Source organism: Mesoplodon mirus (assembly GCF_964341445.2).
Source record: "Mesoplodon mirus genome assembly, chromosome: 13".
Taxonomy (NCBI): Eukaryota; Metazoa; Chordata; class Mammalia; order Artiodactyla; family Ziphiidae; genus Mesoplodon; species Mesoplodon mirus.
Window position 1 is genome coordinate 35,281,739 of NC_138989.1, and position 21,640 is coordinate 35,303,378.

General features: G+C 39.4%; 1 protein-coding gene across 1 annotated transcript in view; it reads left to right on the forward strand.

The window, feature by feature from the left end:
• The first annotated feature begins 463 nt into the window (after nt 1–463).
• Nucleotides 464–21,640, forward strand: part of MYOM1 (myomesin 1) — a 141,926-nt gene continuing 120,749 nt past the window's right edge. Inside the window, exons 1-2 of the mRNA XM_082640742.1 lie at nt 464–517; nt 7,467–7,791. Coding sequence (XP_082496868.1) covers nt 493–517; nt 7,467–7,791 — 350 coding nt within the window. The 5' untranslated portion in view covers nt 464–492. The remainder of the gene's footprint in view (nt 518–7,466; nt 7,792–21,640) is intronic.

Genomic DNA, 21,640 nt, shown 5'->3' on the forward strand with positions numbered 1-21,640 from the left:
CACACAGAGTTAAATGGTTATAAGGCAGTACAGTATGATATATAGGAGGCTGGGCACTATGTAGAACAGACCCAGGTTTGAATTTTCTGTCACATTCTAGTTGTGTGACTTTAAGAATATTAATCTCTCTAAATCTTAAATTAATTTCATAATCCATGAAATGTTTTTATGTGTGTATCATGGTCAAATAAAATACTGTACAGTAGTTAGCATTATTAATACTTGGCATATAGCAAATGCTTATTAAATATTAGCTCGTATTATGATGATTTATATCTCTTATTTTTGCTTATTTTTCCTCTTTCTATTTCAAGGAGATTTGAAGCAACTTACCATGCTCTCTAGAGAAATGACTCACTGGGAACCATTCCAATGGCTGGTGGATAAAACTCGGAAGAACCACTGCCATTCTGTATTGGATGTTTAGAGAACAAATGGATACTTGGGAACGTAAAGCTTGGAAAATTCTCCTATGGATTCCTGACAGCAAAAATGTACGGATGCACACTGACTAGAGGTGCATTTAGATAAACAAGTGCTGGGTTGAATTTGATCAGTACTAAGTGGAATACATTCTTTTACATACATTGATTGGGTAGCTCAAAAGCTGACCCTAAGTTATGAGTGGGGACCCGTAATGCACTCGAAACACCATTTGAAAATATCTAGTTTCTATAGACAAAGTGTCATGGGAGGGAGGATAAGGCAATCCGTGACGAAAAGTGCATGGGCTTTGGAATCCAAATATCTCTGAATGAGTTGCATTTATGTCATTTCCTAGCTGTGTGCTCTTTGGTAAATGACTTCACCTCTCGAAGCCTCGGTTTCCTCAGCTATAGAAGGTAATGATACCTACTTTATAGGGCAATATGAGAATTAAATGAGATAATGTGTATAAAGTGCCTATCAGAGTGTCTGGCACTTGATAGGTTCTCCACAGTCTTAACTGTAGTTATCATCAAGAAAGGAATTATAAAGTAGGCTGCGATATTGGGTCTGTTCAATATTTTGGTAGATACAAGTGGATCTGTATTTAGTCGATGTAATATCACATCAGGACATAACCTTCTCCGTACATTTAATCTAAACAACGAACTTTTAAATTATTACTATCGGTAACAATAGTTGACATTTACTGAGTCTTCATTTGTGGCAGTCACTAGGTTAAGTGCTTTCTCTGCATTATCATGTTGATCTCCATAGCAGTCCCCTAATTTGGATGTTATTATCCCCATTTTATAGAGAAAGAAAATGAAACTTAAGAAGAAATACTCTGCTTAGAGTTACCTGGCTATTAAATGCCATCGGTGGCCTAGAATCAAGGTCTGGTCTGAGTCCAAAGTGCAGGCTCTTGCCACCAGGTTATACCACCTCTGAATTTGTGACATATTCTAAAAACAAAGAAAGAGACTCTCTTGTTAGATAGACTGACCCTACTCTGACTTTAGGAAAGATAAAACTTGTTGCTTCGTAAAGGCTTTAGTTAATGAATAGGGAATCAAAGATTCAAACTTGAAGCTATAACCTACTTTGTATATTTTCCTGAAATGAGAGAAACGGTGATGGTCAAGCCAAAATTTCCACCATGTGTGACCCATTTCTTACTTGCTTGTCTCTAGTTAGCCTCGTGTTCTTTTTTCACCTTGTGTCTTTTAAATGTATTGTACATGGGTTATGAACAGCACATCCAGAATCATATCTTGGCATTAAAATTCCATGAAGTCCATTTTGGGAATCAGATTACTGCACCTATTTTTAGCTCTCAACACAAGCCACTCTTTCCATTATGCTTTTAAATATCCTGTGATAAAATTATATTGAAAATAGCTCTTATAGCCAAATGAAAATCCTACATTTGGTTTAATCAGGCCAGAGCCATTGACTGGCATTAATGTAATTAATTACTGAGGCAGCTACCTGCCAGGGCCTCCTTCTTCCTCTTGGTTTAAGACTACCCTCCCCATTTGGTGCTATATTTATCTGCCCTCTTGGCCATAAAAGGCTGGCTGTGTGGCTCTGACATTCTACAGCCTGACCGCATGCATTATTTTTGAACTGGCCCCCAGGGTCCTGTCTTTAGCCCTGCCTCTTAACATTTTCTTGGATTCAACCTACGTGGGTTTTTCATTCTCTCATCCAGCTCCACAGTCACGTCGGAACATTTCCACCACCATCACTCCTTTGGAAACTGGTAAGTGTGACCTTGAGGCAGAAGAATGCACTTGATATTTTATGTGCTCAACAGCACTGCAGTGTGTGTGGTTTCTTTCTATCTTCTGAGCTCAGCAGTTTTCTCAAAGAGATGTCAGAATAGCAGAGAAATAGGAAAGTGGAGCTCCGGGGAAGGAAAACGAGCGGCAGGGTGCCAGTTTGTGCTGGCACAGCTCTTCTCTCAGATCAGTGGATTCTTTTAAAATTAAGCTACTGTTCCTGGAACTATAAAAAGATAATAGCTGTCTCAGATAGAACTGTAAGCGTGAGTCAAGTACTGTTTCCAAGTTACAGTTCAGTGGTTTGGTTGAAACCTGGAATGGGTAAGGTAACAGGAAATCATGTGTTTTCTATCCTCCATACGCCTACAATACTCCCTGATTACACATTAGATCAAAAGAAGTAAACTAGCTCTGAAGTCACTAGTCTCTAATTCAGTGATTTTGCTCTGACAGTGCCATGTGGATGAATGTAAGGGTACATTAGGTATTTCTAATCAGAAAATGGTTAAGCAATATTTCAGAGGCAACAAAGAGCCCCACATCATGATCCTAAAGTTAGTATTTTCTGTGAAGAATTTTTATCAGCTTTCAGCCTCTAATGCCTGTACAAAAGTATCATGTCACAGTTACAACTATGGAGTTACTGTCTCTTCCTAAATTCCCAAATTATTTTCAGGAAAAAACACAGGTCTTAAAGGAATGGAAGACAACCAAACCATCTTTCCTCCCAATACACTCTAGCTGTCATGTGTTGGGGATAATCCTCACTTACTTGATGAAGAGAAGGTAGTTGTACCTTTGTTCCAGAGGTCAGAGCTATGACAACCAGCTGAGTTGACATAAGGCCAAAGCCTGTTTACTTGTAATATATTATCTCTGTGCTTGGAATATTAAGTATTATTAAAAATAAATATATTTGGGGAAAATAGAAATAAAGAGAATGGAAAATAGAACTGAGGCAAGACATTTAAAGATTTTATTTTGTGAAAATAACAGCATTTCAAGTTATTTGCATTCTGAATTTAGCTTATAACATAATACACAGGAAGGTCATTCATTATTTATTTGGACATCATTCAGATAACATTTGCTGTGTTGCAGTGTAGTATGTATCATTATAGAAACTTATCAAACATCTTTATAAATGCCTGATCATATACTTCTATATTTATATATTCAACCCTTTTGTTTTATAAAAATGTATCTAATAATTATTCATTACACCTGATCATCATCCTGTATATTTTAAAACAGAAAACAGCAATCTATTTAAGGGTTGAAGCAAAGTTGCTTGCTAGTAGCTATTTTCTTCCTCTTGAGAAATGCCATGTAGACTGATATCTTCCATGAGTCCTAACATAAATATCTCTGGAATGAAGTTTGCTGGATTTTCTTCTCTAGGGAATACATGCTGACTCTTTAGTTTAAATAAAAAGATTTTTTAAAAAATGGTTCTGAAGAACCTAGGGGCAGGACAGGAATAAAGACACAGACGTAGAGAATGGACTTGAGGACATGGGGAGGGGGAAGGGTAAGCTGGGACAAAGTGAGAGAGTGGCATGGACTTATATATACTACCAAATGTAAAATAGATAGCTAGTGGGAAGCAGCCGTATAGCACAGGGAGATCAGCTCGGTGCTCTGTGACCACCTAGAGGGGTGGGATAGGGAGTTTGGGAGGGAGACGCAAGAGGGAGGAGATATGGGGATATATGTATATGTATAGCTGATTCACTTTGTTATACCGCAGAAACTAACACACCATTGTAAAGTAATCATACTCCAATAAAGATGTTAAAAAAAAAAGTAGATTTAAAAAAATTTTTTAAGAGGTGAAAATTTTTATTAGGTGTTGAAATGAAAACACAAAAAATTGAAAACTTCTCCACACTAGTCATTTAAAATCCATTGAAATATTATTCTCTACTTGTCCTTAAAATCACTCCTATCTTCTAAGCCAATCATTTCTCAAACTACAGTGTACATTGGAAACACTTTGAGAGATTGTGTAGAATTCAGTCTCCTGCTCCCGCTCTCACCAAAGATCCTCATTTATTAAGTCTGAGGTTTGGCCTGGAAATCTGCAGGATTAATGACAAGAAAACATAAAGTAATAGTAAAAGGGAAACAGCTTTTCAGTTCATCTTAGAAATTGTTTTTATATTTATCTCATTGTTTTTAACGGAACTGAATTGAAGAGCAAGCTTGTCTTGTACTTTAAAAGGCTTTCTAAAAAGTAGATTTATTTTTTGAAATTATTTATTTATTTATTTTTGGCTGCATTGTGTCTTCGTTGCTGCGCGCGAGCTTTCTCTAGTTGCGTCGAGCGGAGGCTACTCTTTGTTGTGGTGCACGGACTTCTCATTGCAGTGGCTTCTCTTGCTGCAGAGCACTGGCTCTAGGCGTGCAGACTTCAGTAGTTATGGCACGTGGGCTCAGTAGTTGCGTCTCATGGGCTCTAGAGCGCAGGCTCAGTAGTTGTGGCACACGGGCTTAGTTGCTGTGTGGCATGTGGGATCTTCCTGGACCAGGGATCAACCCTGTGTCCCCTGCATTGGCAGGTGAATTCTTAACCACTGCACCACCAGGGAAGTCCTAAAAAATAGATTTAAACTTGACAGAAAATGTGGCAAGTTTAGAAGGATTCAGTCCTCATTTAGAATTTTTAAAAAAGATTTGAAAAATTGATTACAACTAATTTCACTTGTAAAAAGTCTATGCACAAAAAGCATTAAAAATGGAAGAGGGGTGCTTCCCTGGTGGCACAGTGGTTAAGAATCCGCCTGCCAATGCAGGGGACACGGGGTCGATCCCTGGTCCAGGAAGATCCCACATGCCACACAGCAACTAAACCCATGTGCCACAACTACTGAGCCTGCACTCTAGAGCCCGTGAGACGCAACTACTGAGCCCACGTGCCACAACTACTGAAGCCTGCACGCCTAGAGCCAGTGCTCTGCAGTAAGAGAAGCCGCCTCGATGAGAAGCCCACGCACTGCACTGAAGACCCAATGCAGCCAAAAATAAATAAATTAATTAATTAAAAAAAATGTAAGAGGGGACTTCCAAAAAACCACTACTTCATCCAGGGTTGTCAGTATGGCTGATATGCTTCTGTCAGTGGACAGATTATTCAAGAAAGATAATGCAGTCTGAAGTCTCCCCTCTCTATGCTAAGCAAACCTATTTTTGACTTTCAGTAGGACTGTTAGGTCACGTTCACAATGCAAACTGCTACACTGATGACTGACTTTCTTGCTGCCTTATGTAGGAAGACTAGAAGCCTTCATATTCTTAATGGAATTTTTCTGCCTTGACACTATATCTTTTTGAAGTATTTGTGAAATTCGAGAGAGCTTGTTGTATGACAATATAAGCAGCGTCCAGGGTTCAGTCCTAGGACTTTCATTCTCATCTATTTTTTTTAGCATTGAATAGCATCTAAATGCTGGTGAGTCCCAAATGTAGGTCTCCATCCTGAACCTTTACCCTGTATTCCAGAGTCAAATATCCAACTTAATCTCTTAATTAAGTTTAAGACTAATCACTTAATCTCTCCACTTGGGTGTCTAGCAAGCATCTCAAATGTAGAATGTCTCAAACCAGTCTCCTGTTCTTCCATTCTGAACTGCTCTTTTCTTACACTCCTGGCTCATCTCAGTTAATAGCAGTTTTAGTCTTCCAATTACCCAGGCAAAATCCTTGGAGCCATCTCTCATTCCTCTCTTTCTTTCACACCCTAATCCAGAACTTTCAGCAAATGCTATTGGTTCTACCTGCAAAGCATGCAGAGTCTGATCACTTCTCACACTTCCACTGCTACCACTATAATCTATAGCCTGGACTATTGCAGTGGCCTTTATATTAATTTGCTAGGGCTGCCATAATGAAGTACCATAGACTGGGTGGCTTAAACAACAGAAACTTATCTTCTCATGATTCTGGAGATTAGAAATCTGAGATCAAGGTGTCAGCTGGGCTGGTTTTTCTGAGGCCTCTCTCCTGGCTTGTAGATGGTCATCTTCTTGTGTCTTCACACAGTCTTCCCTCTGTATATGTACATATCTGTGTCCTAATTTCCTCTCCTTATAGGGATGCCAATCATGTCGTATTGGAGTAGAACCTATCCTAATGACCTCAGTTTAACCTCACTTCTTCTGTAAAGATCTTATCTCCAAATACAGTCACATTCTGAAGTACTGAAGGTTAGGACGTCTATATATGAATTTTGGGGGGGATACAACTCAGCCCATAACAGCCTTCTAATTGGTCTCCTGGCTTTCACTCTTGTCTCTCAACAGTCTATTCTCAGACTCAGCAAGAGTGATTCTCAGCTCAGAACCTTCCAATGACTCCTTAACTCTTTCAGAATAGAATTCAAAGCCCTTACAGTCACCTATAGGACACTACACTATCTGCCCTCCCCACTCTCCACCTCTCTGACATCATCTTCTATACCTCTCCCTGCACCTCTCTCACTCCACGCAGCCTCACTGGCCTATTTGCCATTCCTGGAATACAATAGGCAGGCTCACACCCCAGTGCCTTTGCAATGGTCTTCCAACCAGAACACTTCCCCCCAGATATTCTCATGCTCAGATGTCACTTTCATGCTCAGTCATCATCATCATCCCTGATGATGCTATTTAAATTGCATCCCATCCCACTTTCCTGTTTTATTTTTCTCTATAGCATTTAGCAGGTTCTAATATACTTTACACTTTATTTTCTCTCTTTGTCTATCTCTTGCAATAGATCATAAGGTTGTATATAGGGTTATCAGAGCAGGGATTTTGTTTGTTTTGTTCATCTCTGTATTTCCTGTGCTGGAATAATACCAGGCTCAAAACAGGTTCTCAGTAATTATTTGTTGAATGAAAACCACGTTGGCTGGATGCAGACTCTCCATCATTACATATTCTCTCGGATGAAGCCCCTGTCAGAATGAAATGCCAAAAAATTAGAAATATATGCTATGAAAGGTCTAAGGAAAAAGCACAATAGGGAAACTTTGTAAAGATCTCCTAGGTATTTACAAAAAGAAGGAGAAGACAGTACAATGATAGGAGGGGGTACATCTGGGCTATGAAGCAAGGAATTTATTGAGTAACCAGCTAAACTAACCTTCACATCAGTTCCACTTACTCTTTGGAACAGATAAAAGAGTATTAATTTTTACATGTTGGTTTAGATGACTTGTTCTGTTGGGTTTGTTCCTTAATAGTTCACCCCCAAACTGTTGCTTTCTTGTAGATTGCCTGGTTCCCTGGGGGCACATGATGTCTCTGCCTTTTTATCAGAAACTTCACGAGCACTATGATCGCAGCTACCACAACAGAGACCTTCACACCACCATGAGCCAGTACCAGCAGGAGAAGAAAAGCTCGGCCATCTACACCCATGGCTCCACTGCCTACAGCAGCCGCTCCTCCGCTGCCCACCGCCAGAAGTCCGAGGCCTTCAGCCAGGCGTCTGCCGCGTCCTACCAGCAGCAGGCTTCCCGGGCCTCCGAGTTTGCCCTCTCATCTGCAGTCAGTCAGAAGGCTGCCTCAGCCTACGACTATGGCTACTCCCACGGGTATGTCCAAAGCAGCCTTACAAATTTAAGGCAAAACCACATTCTCTGAATAACTTCCCCATGTCACATTTTCTCATCTTCTTACTGGCAGCCCTACCTTTAAACCAGGTATGGAGCAAGGCCATGTTTTGGGAGGCCTGGGACTTATGTCTACGATTTCCCTTTACCTTCCTTCTCTGAGTTTCACAAAAAGCTTCACAGCCTCACTGGGATGTCTTGCTTGAATTACCATCTGCGATATTGCTAGAAACAGAGAAGTTTTGCCACAAGTCGTGTTCGATATTCAGTAGCAGCAGAGCCAGGAAACCTCATTTCAATACTCACAGCAGGTTTCCTGGTCCTGAGAACATTTCAACTTAGATGAGAATAGAACTTTTTTTTTTTTTAAAGAAATGCTCATGCAGAGTCTTAACTTCCGATTTTATTTATTTATTTTTAATTAATTAATTTAATCTATTTATTTTTGGCTGTGTTGGGTCTTCGTTGCTGCGCACAGGCTTTCTCTAGCTGCAGCGAGCAGGGGCTACTCTTCGTTGTGGTGCGCAGGCTTCTCATTGTGGTGGCTTCTCTTGTTGCAGAGCACGGGCTCTAGGTGCGCAGGCTTCAGTAGCTGTGGCTCACGGGCTTAGTTGCTCCGTGGCATGTGGGATCCTCCCTGACCAGGGATCAAACCCGTGTCCCCTGCATTGGCAGGTGGATTCTTAACCACTGTGCCACCAGGGAAGTTGTAGGTGAGAATAGAATTTGAAATTCACAGACCACAGGATCCCAAACTACAGTAGAGATGTGTTCTATTCTTTCAATATATGAAAGCCAAGGTTAAAATTCTGAGCTATTATTCAAGGAGCAAATATTTTCTTTAGCCAGGGCATTTTATAAAAATATGGCCCTATCTCAGTCAGCCTAAGGATACCAGGAGCAAACTGGTACTCTGACAAAATTAGATTTAACCCATTGCGATGAGGGAGACCACACACAGAGGAAAAGAGAGTTTCAGTAGGATTCTAGGAAGCGTGGAGTTTAGATGCAGGTCTGGTCTGAAAAATGAATCCAGTGTCCTGCTGCTTTGGAAACAGTCGAGTTGAGATAAATGAGGACTGTTGTATCTAGAAAGCTCTTATGTGGAGCTCAGCACCTGGGCTGGGAACTGAGGCTGCTTCTCTGTGTCAACAGCAACTCCTCCACACAAGAAGGCAATATCTCATTCTTCCTGATAAAATTTCAAACAGCAAGCCTACTGATAATGTTTGATACTAGAGAAGAAAGTTTCTCGGTGAGCCTGTAGTCACTCAAAGGAGGAGGTTATCACAGCCCTCTACTGCAGCAGTGTCCCCGGGAGACACATTTCCTGTGAACCTTGAGCTTGGTTTCTCTGTGTTTGTTGTTCCAGCCTGATAAATGCTGGGCAGATAATTTCTCAGTCCAAGCCAATTTTTATTTTCTCTGTATCCAGAGAAAAATGTGTCATGGGGATTAAAACACACTTGCAAGATTCATGTGATTTTATTAAACATCTATCTATAGTCCACAGAAAGAATTGCTGAACTTCAAAACATAAAAATTCCTGGGCTGTGTGATCAGTAACCACCTGCTGCCTCAAATCTCCTCCAGCTGGCATAGGTTGCATTATTTGTTATGAACACATATAATTTTGTCTTACAAAATTTAAGTCCACAAAATATCTGTTAGGGCAACTGGAGAAGGTGTTTATTTCTGGGAATTAAAAAAATTACTGAGGAAATAATATGGTGGCTTGTATGTAAGGCCAGTTTCTGAAGGCAGAAACGCCTGAATCCCTGTGGGTTTAAGCAGTACCTGATCCAAGGCTGTGATTCCTGGGCACTGACATTGACCTCCTGGGAGCTTCTGCATGTTCAGTACCAGAGTCTCTGGAGTTTACCTGGAATGTGTGAAGGCAACGTTCTGAAATCCCATTTAAAATGGAACAGGATCATTTTGCAATCTCATTTTCATGGGTCATGTGTGCCAGGGGATATTCATAAGGACCTCAAATTAGCCGCAAATATGGAAATATTGTCAGTGAGGAGGTGAATTCATTTCTTTTAGCTCTTGTTTCAAATACCTGCCTTCCAAAGGAAATAGGAATGAGCACCATGCTATGTAACACTATCATTGTGTTCTCCTGAAGAATGTCCCATACATATGTTTAAGAACCTCATTTAGGAAAGCAGCTGTCCTGTAACAGAGAGGATTATGTTTTAAATATCCATTTTCCTGGTCTGTCTGTGCCAAGTCTATAGAAAATGTAGAAAATGGGTATTTTTATTACCATACAGTTGTTAAGGTAACTCCTTGTGTACTTATTTCATTCTCCCAATGCTGTAGAGGCTACAGAGCTTTTATGAATCTGTAATTCAAAGAGTTTTACTTCTTAAACTCGATTGCTAAATTTTGTTAAAATTATTTTAATTTTATACAAATTCTTTTTTCAACCACAGATGCAATATTCATATTTATTTACAATCTGATAAATTATATCTAACATTAGTAATTGAAATTTTGAGCATCTTTATATTTTATCCAGAAAACATTTGCTCTATATTATCTTTGGAAGACTTAGCCATTTTAACTATAAGGAGCCTCAGATAATAAACTTTCTGTAGGCAGTAGAACTGTAATTATTTTTCTATACTCGACCTCACATCTTCCTTCTTGCTCTATAAGTATTTATGTAGGTAAGTAGGTATTTATTAATGGCTTGCTATGTTTGAACAACTCCACTTAGTAGAAATGTAGACCTAGAAACAAGAATGGGAAGAAGATGTCAATATTTTTTCCTTTGTGTAATACAATGTAAAAGAAAAGAAAGCTAACCTAATCCCAGGGGTATTTTAGTTTTTCTTATTTTAGACCTAGAGCTAACAGGAGCAGATAATATTCTTTGAACATTTCAAAATCTTCATAATTCCTTCAGGTTGTATTTTAACTTTTTCAAAGTGGATCAACTTTTCCCTGCTAAATGAAGTCTCTCTTTGGTTGCGAAGTGTTGTTAATTAAAACTCGTGTGGGGTTGGAAATGCAATTCTGTGGAGTGTATATGAACACTAGGCTTGATCTATTTTTAGCCTCTGCTTTGTAGTTAGATGTCCAGTAGTAAAGTGGAAACTATGGAGATTTATATGTATTCAGGACCTGGCTGACCTCAGTTAAGACTTGAGAACAATGGCTTGTTCAGAGTCAGTGTGGTTTTAGCTCAGATTGGTTTACCAATTGCATTCTGAGCCAAGAGTTATAAAATAAATTCTGGAAGGCTTATTCTAAATGCTTTTGTTCTTAGTCACAGTGAGAAAAAAAAACTAAATTAAAGAAAGTAATTCAGGAAAACAAAATGATACAAGACTATTGTTTTATGTTAGTAATTCACAAATACTATTAGAGATGAAAGGAGAAATGGTACTCATTACCACTTCGCAACCATTAGGCAAGGGTTTTTAGCCTCTGTCCATGAATAGTTTTCAACAGAGTTTTGGATGATCTCAAATTATACGCAAAATTAGGCGCAGATGAAATTTTTTTTTTTTTTCTTGCTGAGAAGGACCCTAGCTTTTATCAGATTCTCAGAGAACTCTGTGGTTCAACAAAGGTCACAACCACTGCACTAAAAAGTCTACATATAAATATCAGACAGCCCAGTGTGTGACCTGAGGATCCCTTTCTAAGGAATTAGGATAAAATAAGGAAGATGTTTACAGGGAATGTGGTATATGGAAATCAGGGTGCCATCCTTTCTTTTGAGTAAGATGGGAGTAAAAAAGAAATATTTTGTTATGCTTGATAAGTAGAAATGAATAACTTCCAGAAACCAGAGAACAACACAGGACAGTTCTTGGGTGATGGGCCCCTCAACCCTCTGTGGTAATGGTAGGCATCAGATTGTCTGATTCTAAACAGATTAAAATCCAGCCCATATGATGCCGTTCAGCATAGCATTCTCTATACCACTTTACAGTAACTCTGAGAAGTAGAAATTATTATCCTCATTTTTAAAATGAGAGAATTGGAGGGACTTCCCTGGTGGTGCAGTGGTTAAGAATCTCTGCCTGCCAATGCAGGGGACACGGGTTCGAGCCCTGGTCTGGGAAGATCCCACATGCTGTGGAACAACTAAGCCAGTGTGCCACAACTACTGAGCCTATGCTCTAGAGCCCATGAGCCACAACCACTGAGCCCACGAGCCACAACTACTGAAGCCTGCGTGCCTAGAGCCTGTGCTCCTCAACAAGAGAAGCCACCACAATGACAAGCCCGTGTACTGCAACGAAGAGTAGCCCCTGCTTGCTGCAACTAGAGAAAGCCCGCATGCAGCAATGAAGACCCAATGCAGCCAAATAAATAAATAAATAAATAAATTTAAAAAATAGCACAAAAAATGTACAACGAATAAGAAAATATTTTTTTAAATGAGAGAATTGGAGACCAAAGAGATTAAATGACTTTTCTTCCTTACACTCACAAATAGTGGAATAGTGACTTGAGTGCCCCAACCTACCCCAAGTCCCCCACCCTTTCTACAAGTTCCCAGTAACTCCCCTTGACTACATGGCTACCATATTTTTCTTGAAGCATCAATGTGTAGTTTTGCATTATGCTTCCTTTTCTTTCCCCTGCTTCTCCTGGAGAAACCAAGATTTAGAGCAGGGAACAATAGGTAGAAACAATAGCTAGAAAATCCCAGGGGCATTATGAATGCCAAACCTGGAACCTTACACACTCTTTAACTGTCACTTAGAATCAGACCTGGAGACTCACAAGGGCTCTGGAAGACACCAGTTTGGGAATAAGAAAACTGAAACATGAATTACTTGCCCTGGGCACCGTGCCTAACCTTAAATTGTGCCCCTTACCTACACTCATGTCACATTGTCACATTGATTGACCCTTGGTTGTTACCCAGATCATAACCTCTTTTGAAACTTCTAGACTTTTCAGAGAACGTGCTAATGTTCAAACCAGTTGTAATTCACACAGAAGATACCAATGCTAAAAACAGAGACCACAAAACACAAACCCCTGTCTTTTATTGATGGATCTGATTACAGCAGGGACTGAGGGGGACCTGAAGACTTGCTCCCTTTCCCACCCCAGTGTGGTTTCAAAAGATGCTACCAAAGAAGTCTGCTGCCTTGTGGACATTTGTGTGTCTTGACCTCAGCTATGGGTATTGGATTAGTGTCCATTTTCTATATCTCCATTTCTAGATGTTATAACATAATGGCGAGTGTATAGTCTTTGGGGTCAAACAAGCCTTTACTTACATGCAATTACACTTGCGACTTTGGATATGCCTGTAAACTCTCAGTTTCTTCATCTGTAAAATGAGGAAAATGATTGTTCTTCATGTTGGCAGCCCTAAAAGAAATAATCATGTAAGGTGTGTAGTATAATAGCAGGCACATAGGGACCGTTTAGTGAGGTTTAGGTATTGTTCATTCATTCAGTAAATATTTACTGAGTGCCTCCTGTGTGCTAAGCACTACTCTAGGTGCTTGGGATAAATTACTGAACAAATCTGACAGAGATTCCTGCCCTCTTGGAGCATGGAGAGATAGGTCATAAACAATAAATATAATAAAAAGGACAATGAATTTAAATCATGCTAAAAGGTAATAAATGTTTTGGAAGCAATAAAAAATAGAATAGGGTAAGAAGGATTAAGATATAGCCTCTTCTCTAAAGAAAGATTTAACTATTATATATAAGGAAAAGGCACCATAAGTTTCTGGGTAGCAAATACAACATTCTGGGATTTGTCTTCCAGAATTTAAGTACTAAGAAAATGATGAGTCATATTACTTCCTATATGATAGGAGAAGATCAGGGGAAACATCTAATAAAAGCAGAAAGCCAGTTATTCTTTTTTATTCTGCCCAGAAATGGACAGGTTTACTGCCAGTTCCTTCTTTAAAAGGCAACTGACTTGTGTTCTGAATCCCCAAAATAAACCCTGCGTCCAAAGAGAGTAGCCTTCACCACGCATCAATCTCCGACTCTCATTGCTGTAAACCTGCAACTTGTTTGCAGAGAGAGAACTGGGAGTATCATTCCTGGTAATACCAGTTTCATACAACTGGCAATTTGTAGATCCATAGAATTGTGGAATGGCAGGAAGAGACCACAAGCTCATCTAATTCAAGCCCCTCCTTCCACAGATAATATACACTGAGGCCCAGAAAGACGTGATTCATTCTCTGCTTCATCTGCTTTGTTTCTACATTGAAAATACTATTCATCAGGCTCTTTTGCAGGTTAAATTCAAGTTTAGATGATACAAGATACCCCCATAATGGCATTAATCTTCCATAGGCAGGTGAATCAGGCTGTGAGAAGGAAGACATGTCCCCTCATAGAGTGGGAATAGAATGAGTAGCCAAAGGTGGAGGAAGGGCCATGCAGTTACCTCCCATCGCTCAGAGGTAACATGTTAACTCTGTCCACTGCTAGCCGAGCAGTGAGTGTAACTGAGCTTCCCCGCAGAGCTCTCCGAGCTGTGGGAGCCCAAGGAGCCCTTGCTACAGGCTTGACCTTTTCCACAGCAGCCTTTCTAGATGAAACAGGAGATAGCAGGAGCACCTCAAATGAGGAAGGTAACCTTCATGCAAAGTCTAGTCAACCCTAGCGACCATCCTCAGAGTGGGGTGGAATGTGGGTTTCTGGGCTGCCTTATAAATAAGTTAATAAGGCCAACTTTTACCAACCCTGGACAATTTTCAGTCCTCAGACCTAGACTCTATAAGGCATCTCCTGATATTATGGTCAAGTGTCCTGCATAATATATCCAGGAAATATGGAGTGGACTCTCTCACTTCTGCTTAAAAATAGGCCATACTCACTCAGTCAGGTTAAATTAATTTCTAAAATAGCCAGGAATGGATAGAAACTGAAGGGTGTATGTGATAACCATAAAGATTTGTCTCTCAGTGTTTTACCCACTAGCCTTTTCTAGAGCATGACTATTCTAACATTCATGTTGAGAAGTGGTTCAGGCCCCCCTGGTATTTGTTTTTAGATCATGTCTATCTATACATTAACTGTGGCAAATTACTAAAAAGGAGAGTAAAATGTTACTTGTCAGTGGAAATTTAAATAATGGAAACAATAAGGCACTAAATAGAAGAAAAAATGGTGGTTATATTACTATTTAAGTAACTAAAATTTTTTAAAAACTAAAAATGAGATATTTTGGCTTCCCTGGTGGCACAGTGGTTAAGAATCCACCTGCCAGGGGGCTTCCCTGGTGGCGCAGTGGTTGAGAGTCTGCCTGCCAATGCAGGGGGCACGGGTTCGTGCCCCGGTCCGGGAAGATCCCACATGCCGCGGAGCGGCTGGGCCCGTGAGCCATGGCTGCTGAGCCTGCGCGTCCGGAGCCTGTGCGCCGCAGTGGGAGAGGCCACAACAGAGAGGCCCGCATACCGCAAAAAAAAAAAAAAAGAATCCACCTGCCAATGCAGGGGACACAGGTTCAAGCCCTGGTCTCAGAAGATCCCACATGCCACGGAGCAACTAAGCCCGTGCACCACAACTCCTGAGCCTGCGCTCTAGAGCCTGCAAGCCACAACTACTGAAGCCTGCATGCCTAGAGTCCGTGCTCTGCAACAAGAGAAGCCAGCACAATGAGAAGCCTGCACACTCTAACGAAGAGAAGCCCCCGCTCTCTGTAACTAGAGAAAGCCTGTGCGCAGCACCAAAGACCCAAAAAAGCCAAAAATAAATAAATTAAATAAATTAATTAAAAATAAATAAATAAAAATAAATAAAAATAAAAATGAGATATTATTATGCTGAGAGACTGAAATAGAGAGGAAAACAGGATAACTATAAGGTAAATAATGCAAAGACAGAACGAAAGGCCAAGGGACTGTTATTTATTATGATACTGCATGTCAGTAAATTTCAAGGATGAAGTTGATGAAACTAAATTCGTGCTTGTATCTTATAAGAGACCTTTTCTGGAAAGTATATTAGTGAAAAAAGGACTCAAAGCCTCCTGCTTATCCACTAACTTTGATGTTCTCCTGAAAATTCCTTAAGTGTTTAGATTGGGAAACAGGAGAATCAAAAGGTCAGTAGAAAGTGTTGAGGCTGACATGATACCCATACCAAAGGAGGAGCGTAGGACGAAGCTGCTGTATATCAAAAGTAGACCCAAAACAACCTTTTACAAAACTCAGGGAAAATACAGTCTTTCAAGTTTTGCAACAGGGAAAAACGCAGCTGATAGAAAGATAGAAATGAGAAAAGAGACTGCAAACTCTAAGTGCTTGTTCCTGACCCTCCAGGGGGTTCTGAAGATGAAAGAGATGGACCCTCAGATCCCAGAAGCCCTGAGGAGGAGGGGCTGACCAAATGACCAAAGACAGCCAAGAAAGACAGTTTTCTAGAAGCTGACCCATAGTTCATTAAAACCACCACCTTTTCCTCCCTTCTGGGAAACAGCTGAGCGTTTTGTTTATATGCAGCAGTGCTAGGTTGTAAATATATATGAAGAGGTGGTTTTAAAGGAAAATTGTTAGAATAACAAAAATGAGTTCAGCTCCTTTGCAGCGACTCAGTAAAGTCTAATGGCAACACATAGATAAGTCAGCAATGAAAATGGAATTTCTATTTTCAAGCTTTTGCACATATCTCTGTGTCATCCTGGGATGACCTACCCATCTTTTAATGTCCAGCTCTTCCACAAAGGATTCTCTGATAACCCCAGACAGAAATTGTGTCCAAGCCTGTGAATTCAGCTTTTGTTTGCTCTAATCTTTCTGCTTATCTGCCTGTCTTCCTTCTGTCCTTCCATCCTTTCTTCCATGATTGACATAATTCAACACATCAGGCCTGGTAGCATTTACTCCCCTACTAGATGGTAAAGCTCTCAGAAAACAAGAGTCTTTTTTTTTAAATTAATTTATTTTATTTTATTATTTATTTTTGGCTGCGTTGGGTCTTTGTTGCTGTGCGCGGGCTTTCTCTAGTTGCGGGAGAGTGGGGGCTATGCTTCGCTGTGGTGCGCAGGCTTCTCATTGTGGTGGCTTCTCTTGTTGCGGAGCATGGGCTCTAGGCATGTGGGCTTCAGTAGTTGTGGCTCACAGGCTCTAGAGCACAGGCTCAGTAGTTGTGGCGCACAGGCTTAGTTGCTCTGTGACATGTGGGATCTTCCCGGACCAGGGCTCGAACCCATGTCCCCTGCATTGGGGAGCAGATTCTTAACCATTGCGCCACCAGAGAAGTCCTAACAAGAGTCATTAATTTATCTAATTTATCTTCATATCCCCCTCCCACCCCAGCTTCAAGCACACTATTGTGCACACAGTGGATACTAAATAAGTTTTCTGTTGAATAAATGAAATTATTACAGAAAGTTAAGGCTTTCTGTTTGAAGTGAACCTTCTCTTGCACATTCTAAAATATCAGCTGGGTTGTGTGCTAAGTTTATGCTTAACATTACAAGAAACTACTCTTTTCCAAAGCAGCTATACAGTTTTATGTTCACATACCAAGGTACAAGGATTCCAGTTTATCCACATTATTTATTTTCTGTCTTATTTTTTATAGCCACTCTTTTGGGTGTGTAGTGGGGTCTCATTGTGGTTTTAACTTGTACTTACTTAATGGCTAACGATGTTGACCATCTTTTTAATGTGCATGGTAGCCATTTGTGTATCTTCTTTGGTGAAATGCCTGCTCAAATCTTTTGCCCATTTTTAAATTGGATTATTTTCTGCTTATTATTGAATCATTAGAGTTATTTAAATATTTTATATACAATTCCTTTATTAATGTTTGCAAATATTTTCTCTCATTCTGTGACTTGTCTTTTCATTCCTTTAACAGTGTCCTTCAAAGACCAGAACTTTTACGTTTGATGAAATTCAGTTCATCACTTTTTTTACTTTTTTAATCATGCTTTTCATGTTATATCTAAGAACTCTGACTAACTCAATATCATAAAGAATTTCTCTTATCTTCTGAGTTTTATAATTTTACTTTACATTTAGAAATAATCCTTTTGTGTGTGTGTGTGTGTGGTACACGGGCCTCTCACTGTCGTGGCCTCTCCCGTTGCGGAGCACAGGCTCCGGACACGCAAGCTCAGCGGCCATGGCTCACGGGCCTAGCCGCTCCGCGGCATGTGGGATCTTCCTGGACCGGGACACGAACCCGTGTCCCCTGCATCGGCAGGGGGACTCTCAACCACTGCGCCACCAGGGAAGCCCAGAAATAATCCATTTTGAATTAATTTTTTGTATGTGATGTTGAGTAAAGTTATAAATCCATCCCTTCACTTATGGATATATAATTGTCCCAGCACCATTTGTTGAAAAGACTATCCTTTCCCCCTTAAATTCCTTAGCACCTTTATCAAAAATTAACTGACCATAAGTAAAAAGGTTTATATATGGACTCTCAATTCTGTTGCTTGGATCTGTATGCCTGTCCTTATGCCAGCACCACACTTTCTTAATTATTATTGCTTTATAATGAGTTTTGAAATTGGTAGATGTAAGTTCTCAAACTTAGTTCCTCTTCTACAAAAAAAAAATCTTGCCTATGTAATTCCTTCATATTCCCATATAAATTTTAAGATCACCTTGTTAATTTCTACAAAGAGAAAAGTCTTCTGGCAATATGATAAGAATTATGTTGAAACTGTAAATCAATTTTGAAAAATGTGTGTGTTTTAACAATGTTGACTCTTTCAATCCATGAACATGGGATATTTATTTATTTAGATTTTGTTTCACTTATCATAATGTTTTGTAATTTTCAGTGTAGAAGTGTTATACTTCTATGTTAAAGTTATTCCTAAAGGGGCTTCCCTGGTGGCGCAGTGGTTGAGAGTCCGCCTGCCGATGCAGGGGACACGAGTTCATGCCCCGGTCCGGGAAGATCCTGCATGCCGCGGAGCAGCTGGGCCCATGAGCCATGGCCACTGAGCCTGCGTGTCCGGAGCCTGTGCTCCGCAACGGGAGAGGCCACAACAGTGAGAGGCCCGTGTACCACAAAAAAAAAAAAAAAAAAAAAAAAGTTATTCCTAAATATTTTATTCTTTTTGATAGCATTGTGAATGGAGTTATCTTAGTTTTATTTTTGCATTGTTCATTGCTAGTAAACAGAAGTATAATTGATTTTTGTGTTTTGATTCTGTATCCTGTTACCTTGCTGAACTCATTTATTAGTAGTAGCATTTGTGTGTGTGTGCGTGTGTGTGTATTCCTTAGCATTTTTTTTGTGTGTGTGTGGTACGTGGGCCTCTCACCGTTGTGGCCTCTCCCATTGCGGAGCACAGGCTCCAGACGCGCAGGCTCAGCGGCCGTGGCTCACGGGCCCAGCCGCTCCGCGGCATGTGGGATCTTCCCGGACTGGGGCATGAACCCATGTCCCCTGCATCGGCAGGCAGACTCTCAACCACTGCGCCACCAGGGAAGCCCAGCATTTTTTACATATAGGATTATATCATCCATAACTAAAGGTAGACTTGCTTTCCAATTTTTTCAAATTTTTTTTTACTAATTGCCTTGGCTATTCTTCAGTATAATGTGAACTTCAGTACAATGTTGAAGAGAAGTGGCAAAAGCAAATATCACACCCTTGTTCCCTTACTGTCTTAGGAAGAAAGGATTTACTTTTTTACTATTAGATATGATACTAGCTCTAGATTTTTCATAGATGGTCTTTATCAGATTGAGGAACTTCCCTTCTATTCCTCTTTGTTGAGAGTTTTTAACATGAAGGAATGCTGAATTTTGTCAAATACCTCTTTTGCATCTATTGAGGTGATAATTTTTTTTTGTTTTTTGTTCTGTTAATATGGTATATTACACTGATTGATTTTCAAATGTTAAATCGACCTTGCATTCCTGGAATAAATACCACTTGGCTATATGTTGCTGGATTCAGTTTACTAATATTTTGTGAAGGATTTTTGTACCTGTGTTCTTGAAAGCTATTGGTCTGTGGGTTTTTTTGTTTGTTTGTTTGTTTATTATAATGTTTTTGTTTGGCTTTAATATCAGGTAATACTGGCCTTATAGAATAAGTTGGGAAGTGTTCCCTTCTTTTCTGTTTTTGAAAATATATGGAAATGATTTGTTTATTTCTTCTTTACATATTCCATGGAATTCATCTGTGAAACAATATGGGCCTGGGCTTTTCATTGTGCAAAGATTTTAAATTACTAATTCAGCTTCTTTACTTGTTATTGATCTGTTCTGATTTTTAATTTCTTCTTGAGTTAGTTTTTGTAGTTTGAATATTTATGGGAATTTTTCCATTTCATTTAAGTTGTCTAAATTTTTGGCATAAGTGCATTTATCATACTTCCTTGTGAGCCTTTTAATTTATGTGGGGTTTGTAGTGGTCTCCTCTTTTATTCTTGTTCTTGATAATTTGTGTCTTCTCTCTTTCTTCATGGTTAATCTAGTGAAAGGTTTGTCAATTTTCTTGATCTTTTCAATGAACCAACTTTTGTTTCACTGATTTTATCTATTGTTCTGTTTTCTATTTTATTGATTTCCTCCCTAATCTTTATTATATCTACCCTCTACTTGCTTCATATTTAATTTTTTTCTAACTTACAATGAAAGCTTAAGTTATTAATTTGAGACTTTTCTTTTCTTTTCTTTTTTTTTTTTTTTTAAACCCACATTTGTTTATTTATTTATTTTTGGCTATGTTGGTTCTTCACTTCTGTGCGAGGGCTTTCTCTAGTTGTGGCAAGCGGGGGGTCACTCTTCATCGCGGTGCGCGGGCCTCTCACTATCGTGGCCTCTTTTGTTGCTGGAGCACAGGCTCCAGATGCGCAGGCTCAGTAGCTGTGGCTCACAGGCCCAGTTGTTCCGCGGCATGTGGGATCTTCCCAGACCAGGGCTCGAACCCGTGTCCCCTGCATTAGCAGGCAGATTCTCAACCACTGTGCCACCAGGGAAGCCCTCTTCTTTTCTAATATAGACACTTAAAGCTATAAACTTACCTCTAATAACTGCTTTAGCTTTATCCCATAAATTTTGATATGTTGTGTTTTTGTTTTCATGTAGTTCAAAATACTTTCTAATTTCCCTTGTGATTTCTTTTCCCTTGTGGGTAATTTAGAAGTATGTTGTTAGTTTCCTGATATATGAGGATTTTCTAAATTTCTTACTGTTGTAGATTTTTACTTAATTTTTCTGTTATCAGAGACTATATTTTGTATGGTTTAAATTCATTTAAATGGATTGAGATTGTTTTGTGAGTTAGCATATAAATTCTCCTGGAGAATGTTTAAAAGAATATGTACTTTGTTGTCATTGGGTAAAGTATTCTAGAAAGGTCAGTTGCATCAAGTTGATTGAGAGTGTTATTCAAGTCTCCTATGTCCTTGCTGATTTTTGTCTAGTCATTCTATCAGTTATTGAAAGTGGAGTATTGAAATCTCCAGCTATTTTCAATTTTCTATTTTTTCTTTCAATTCTGTCATTTTTTGCTTCATATATTTTAGGGCTCTGTTGGTAGGTGCATGTACATTTATAATTGTTATATTATTTTGAGGAATTGACCTTCCTATCACTATGAAATGTCCCTCTTTGTCTCTAGTAATATTTCCTAGTTAAAAGTATATTTTGTTTGATATTAATATAGCCACTCCAGCTCCTTATGACTATTATTTGCATGGTATATCTTTTTCATCCTTTTACTTTAACAATATGTGTCTTTGAATTTAGAATGTGGCTCTTGTAGCAGCGTATAGTTGGATTTTTAAAAATTCATTCTGACAATCTCTGCTGTTCCTTGGAGTTTTTAATCCATTCACATTTAATAAAATTACTGCTATGGTTGGACTTATGTTTACCAGTTTTGTTATTTT